At 40.8% G+C, this 6,000-nt stretch overlaps 1 protein-coding gene across 1 annotated transcript in view; it reads right to left on the bottom strand.

Moving 5' to 3' along the window:
* Positions 1-218: 218 nt before the first annotated feature.
* MICOS10 (mitochondrial contact site and cristae organizing system subunit 10) overlaps positions 219-6,000 on the bottom strand; it is a 33,530-nt gene continuing 27,748 nt past the window's right edge. The window contains exons 2-4 of the mRNA XM_075906877.1: positions 4,124-4,171; positions 3,317-3,426; positions 219-464 (exon numbers count right to left, since the gene is read on the bottom strand). Coding sequence (XP_075762992.1) covers positions 456-464; positions 3,317-3,426; positions 4,124-4,171 — 167 coding nt within the window. The 3' untranslated portion in view covers positions 219-455. The remainder of the gene's footprint in view (positions 465-3,316; positions 3,427-4,123; positions 4,172-6,000) is intronic.

The raw sequence follows: 6,000 nt of genomic DNA, 5'->3' as shown, positions 1-6,000 counted from the left end.
GGAGTAAGATCCAGGAAGCGAGGTGAGGTGGGGAGCTTTCTGTGAACCATGTGTTTGGTGGGGACTGCCTGTCTGAATGGGAAGAAACACAGGACAGCTGTCCTTTCACAAGGACTTGAGCAGCAGCTTTAACCAGGTGGTTCTAGCTGCTAGTATTACAATGGGAGTCCTCACTTTCCATTCATATGCAAAGCAAAAAAGCCAAAACACTGGGGGGGCAGGGGTGTCCACTTTTCTTTTATTTCTCAGAAGAATTCCTCCTTGCACTTTTCAGAGAGAAAAATACAAAACAAGATACAGAACTTTGTTTCAAGTACATAAGCAGCTTGTTGGAGTAGAAAGAGCAACTGATAAGTGTTTCAGAAGAACATTGGCTTACTCCAGGGGCACTTCAATATTCCTGAGGAATAACATGATTTCTCCTTTCGTCCCACTGGGATGTTCTTAGTTATTAGTCACTGTTCCTGTAAAGCAAGAAGACTCCTATAACATTTTGTATCTTTTAGCATTTTTTATCCAAAGATGCTCAAAGCAAGCAATTAAGCCTAGAGCAGTGTTTCTCAACCTTTTTATAAAGTACCCCCTTTAAAAAAATTATAAGTACCTACACTTTTCAGACATATACATTTCTCTATCATTGCAACACATTTGTTTAAAACAACTTAATCATAGCCAGGGGGGCGATGAAATTTTTGGGTGTAAAAAGTACAGAAATAATAAAGTGCTGTAACTTAAAACAAAAATTCAGTTTTCTCCAAATTTCAGTTGTGTTGACGTATCCCCTCAGACTTCTCGAGTACCCCAATGGTACTCGTACCACTGGTTGAGAAACACTGGCCTAGAGCACCTGCAGGAGGCAGGTTAGAATCTGTATCCTTCTTGAATTGGTGGAAAAGCTGAAGCATGGAGAGGTTAACTACCTACTAGGGGGCTGTGCCCACTGCTCAATATGCTCACCAACCTCTCTCTTGGGGAGGGGGGGAAGGGGAGGTCAACCCCAGCTCCCCACCACCATGCTAACCTGGGCCTTTTCCCTTCCCCCTTCTGCACCCTCCCCAGCCCTTTCCCCCCCAGCCTAACCCTAATCCCCACACCGCTGCCCAGATGAAGTGGTGCCAGGTCTGACTCTGGTGCCTCCAGTGAGGGCTGGGCTAGCAGTAGGTGGGGCTTGGCTCCATGAATGAAGAGGCAGGGCTGGGCTTTACCCACCCATGCCTACTCCCCCAGCCTGTGGACCCTGGGTCATGACGATATCACTCTGTCCCACAGGAAAAAAAATTACATACAGACAAATATTCACACAGGAAGTGTGCTGTAAAGCTAAGAACAGAACACAGGTCGCCCAAATCCTGGTCTCACACTTTATGTCACAACTAGAAGAACTTTACAGAATATATTTGGGGATACTTTGGGGACAGTGTCTAGATTGATATGAGTTCTATCCTATCCGGCTGTTACTACACTCCCCACTCATTTTCACAAACCAAAGAATGGGTTCTAGTGCTATATGAGAAAGCTGAAATCAAGTTCCAACATCATTTTCTAGGGAGAGTGTGATAATGCAACAATATTTTCCACAGTGCTAACCACCAGACATGAAATAATTGCATTTTAATAACTCTGGAACTTTTACCCATGACTATACATTTTGGAATTAATTGTATTAACCATTATATGGGCTTCATCTCCTTGCTTCCTCCCTCCAACATGCTCAGACTCTTTGTGCCAGGGAAAGCCAACAGAGTGTGCTGGAAACTTTGTCCTCAGCTCTAGTGCCCCGCAGGCAGCTGTGCTTCTTCTGCACACAGTGTCCCTCTGATGACCTCATTCTTAGAGACCACCCTCACTACAGAGTGGAGATTATTCCTTAAAACAAATATAAACCCTTGCCAAGCTCAAGTCAGCCATCTATTGCCCAATGTTCCCAAGCAGTTATTTTGCCATAATAAGCATCTTCCAAGGGACAGACTGTTTCCTAGACTTTCTGGATTAGGTGATTACTCCCCAGAGTCCCCACATTGGAGAAATTTCCTTCCAATTTATTTCTGACTGAAGTCCACAAAACCAAGAGGACATCCCACAATGGTTACACACTCCAAGGTGGATCTAAAATGTTACTGGGTTGCATTTGTTTCACTCATGTAAGATGCCAGCTTCTCCATGTTTGTAATCTTATTCCATCTACTTCTCCAATATAAAGGAATTTTTTTAAAAAAATCTGTAAAGGGCCGAAACCCAGTTATTGGCCGAGCATATTTACAGCTCAATATTCTGAAGTGGGTGGGTTTGCTAGGACTGTAGAAGCTTGTTGAAGGCTAATCCCTCAATACATTTAGGGATGATTAGCTGAAAAACCCTTCCAGGCCTTTTTTAGCAATCATGAAGGATCAAGAAAAAAAGCACAGGACTATCTTCCTATCCCCCCTTCCCCCTTTTGATAGGTCACTTCTAAGTTTTCTGGCAGAAGGTTTTAAACTAGCACTTTGATGTTTTAGAATGTAACCCTACTACCAGTGCTTTCAATGATAAAGCCCTTCACAATGTTCTCTGTATGTTCCACAGAAGTACCCCCTATTTGTGTTTAATTTCTATGTGATGGACTGGGGGATTTTTACCACCAATGCAAGATCATTCTAAGGTGGGCACATCGTGTGACCACAATCACGTCTATTATAATAAAATTAAATTGCACCAGCCACTTCTCTAGTATCAGTTTTCACCCAACTCACAACATAACTCTCTTTAGAGAGGGTGTACCCAGTCATAAACTGACCCTTTTACAGTGAGCTATTTCTAGATTCTAATGATTCCAAATTCACATGCTCAGTCAAGAGTTCCTGTACATACTTGAAGACAAAGGAGAATTTTAGGCCCCAATACTTCCATCAGATCCACCAGTACAGAGCCCCGTACAGAGCCCCACTCAAGTCAAAGGGTCCTATCTATAAGCAAAGAGTTCCTCCCCTCAAATACGATTGCAAAAGTAGGGCCATACTGTTTAGGGTACTTTAATTTTCCAGATTTTTCCATATTTCTTACACACTTGTACATTGTAGAAAAACCACCTGCAGCATGTAAGCTGACCCAATGGAGATTTCAGTGTCCTCAAAGAGAGGGTGTGTAGTAGGTTTAATCATAAGTAAAGAGTACATTAAATATTTGAAAGAAACTGAAAAGTTTGAAAAAAAATACCATACAGGAGATCTCCTCCATCTAGTAGCAATGTATTTCTTCTGCAGTCATTTTAAACAGGAGCAAGACTATTTAAAAACTGAACGGTTCTTAACATACATATGTATTTTACTCCAAAACTTACTTTTACAAATTTGCCATGGAGAAGATATGGAGACTGGAAATCATGCTGACAATTGGAATAAGCCATTCCTAACCCCATCCCTGACCCAAAAGCAATAGGCCACGTCTTTCCTGTGTGAAAGAAAGAGAAGGAGAGAAACTAGAAATATTGAATACAAAAAGAAGAATACTGCATTAATTTCAAGCTATGATGACAACTTTTTACTAAACAAATGCCAAGAAGTGGTAGATTATGGGAAAACATGAACTGTGCATTTTCAGGTACTATGTACTCTGAAGTCTCCTCAAAAAGTATCTTTAAAAACGGCATTAGAAGGCATCAAGTGTCATTTACAGTCTAATGGGAATAAATCTGCTGTATTTAAGGAAGTCACATTAAACTATCCTAGCCATTTCAATCTGTGGATCTCAAAGTACTCTAAAAGTATTGATGAGGCCACAGTGCCAGATCCTCAGCTGGTGTAAAATGGCATAGCTCCAGTGTCTTCAATGGACTTATGTCAATTTACACCAGCAGAGGCTCTGGTCCATTGTATTCTGCTATCTTCCAGATCTGCTCATAATTTAAATAAGAGAATTTTTCCTTTATGACTAGTTTGAACCGGAATCTCAAAGTCTGTATGTAGTTGGGTCTAGGTAATTTCACATCAATTTATTTACACCAGTAGTAAATAATTGTGTAAATAGTTATACACAAGTTGGCATAACATACTAAGCAAGATTTACATACTTCAAAGAATTCAGTTTAAGAGGTGTACCCAAACAAACTAATATGACAACAAACAGCTAACAACATAGGGACACTTACTTTTAAAGAAGATGACTGAGAAAACAATTCCTAATCCAAAACCAGCACCTGCAAATAGAAAAAAAGGAGTAAGGAAGAAGCTAGACAATATATACAAATGGAAATCAACTCCATTCTTTTCATTATTTGTTCTAGCTGAGGCCTGCCATCACAAACTTTTAGGTTTCTCCACACCTAAGGAGCAAGTAGGTTATAGGTTTTTTGTGTGTGAAGATTTAAACACTATCTATCTATATAGAGAGAGTCTCTTGTGTATGTGCGCGCATACAAGAGACCAATACCTATTCCCTACTATTTATTGTTCTAGAGCAGGGGTGGTGCTGGAACATACAAAATCTACTAGACTTGGACCCCCTAGGCTCTGGTGGGCGGGGGGGAATGTGAGGAGTGACTTCTCCTCTCTCACTCAGGGGCTTCTCATTTGTGTGGGACTCCCCAACTGATTTTTAATGTAAGTCAGTGGCCCCCAGCCCAAAAAAGGTTCCCCACCCCTGTTATAGAGTGAATTCTGGTCCTGGCAAGATTTATGGAAATGGTGTCACCAACTTCAATAAAGTTATAATTTGCTTCACTGTCAGAAGAAGAAAGCTCAAGGACACAGTTCCTCCTCCATTGCAAAACCAAGTTAGTTACCTTTTAGGTTTGCAGATTAATATCTTATTGTACTACAAGTAATTCTTATTACTCTACTTCAATGCATGTCCTCAGGGCAGTAAACTTAAGATGCTTCCCATTATTCTGTATCTTGGGAAAGAAAGCTCAGGGCTGCATTTTTGTTACAGCCATGGCATTCATTAGTCAGTGTAAACAAACAGATTAGGATGTGAAAAGTCATACTCCACACTGATTGAGTTGGAGCAGCTCAAAATTTCTCCATCACCACTTGGGAAATTACTTAGGTTAAGTCTAAGCTGACACTTTACAGTGCTGTAACTTTCTAGCTCAGGAATGTGAACACACACCCCTTCCACTGAGCACAGCAAGTTACAGTGCTGTACCGTGACAGTGTGAATCAGGCTATAGCTCAAGGAGCGTCAGTCCCAGTGCTATTAGCCACTCCCCTTGTGAAGGTGGCTTACAAAGGGGGGTGGGGGCAGCAATCTCCCAGCATTCATGTCATGGCCACGCTTTCAGTTTTTAGTCAGTGCCTTAAACTTAAGCGTAGAAAAAGCCTTAGTATGTTTCAGAAAAACACTTCGGTAACTCAAAGAAAAAAGTTTTCTCTGGAAGACGAAGGGAAGTTTTGACAGAGGATTTGTGCACTTTCAAGAACCATGAAACAAAATAGCTAAACATTCAAGACCCAAGGGAAAGTTCTGCCTTCAATCACATGGGGCAAGGACACTAACTTTAGTGGGGACTGCAAAGGTGTAATAGCAAAATTGGCCACATATGCACTCATCTAGAAAATGAGCAAAGTTTCAAACACACTTAGAAGAAAGAGAGACAGTAATTAATCTTGCATTAGGATTTTTTTTTAAACAAACAATCTATACCTAGAAGGATTATATTGTACTGAATAGCTCCTTTACATGAATCTCTGAATAAGTACTTACTACGGATTGGAACTTAAAGCAACTAAGCAAGGGTCTAGAGTGGACAACACAGGAAAAAAAAATCACATACATCTACACTACACTGTCTTTCATGTGGACTGAGCTTCCCTTTTTGTTTTGTTCCACTCCAAGCCAATTTACACTGCCTGCAAAGAAAAAAGTAAGTAGTGATAGCTCCCACTCTTTCATCACTCTTTGCTCCAATAAGCAGCTCTGCACTTCATTGCCTTAGCAAATAATCTATGAAGCATCGCAAGTGCAGTGTTTTTCTATAATAAAAAGCATGTTAGGAGGAGAGATAATGAATTGGTCTGAACAGAG

Source organism: Pelodiscus sinensis, chromosome 23 (genome assembly GCF_049634645.1).
Source record: "Pelodiscus sinensis isolate JC-2024 chromosome 23, ASM4963464v1, whole genome shotgun sequence".
Taxonomy (NCBI): Eukaryota; Metazoa; Chordata; order Testudines; family Trionychidae; genus Pelodiscus; species Pelodiscus sinensis.
The sequence above is the reverse complement of the archived record's forward strand: the minus strand, read 5'-3'. Positions and strand labels throughout refer to the sequence as shown.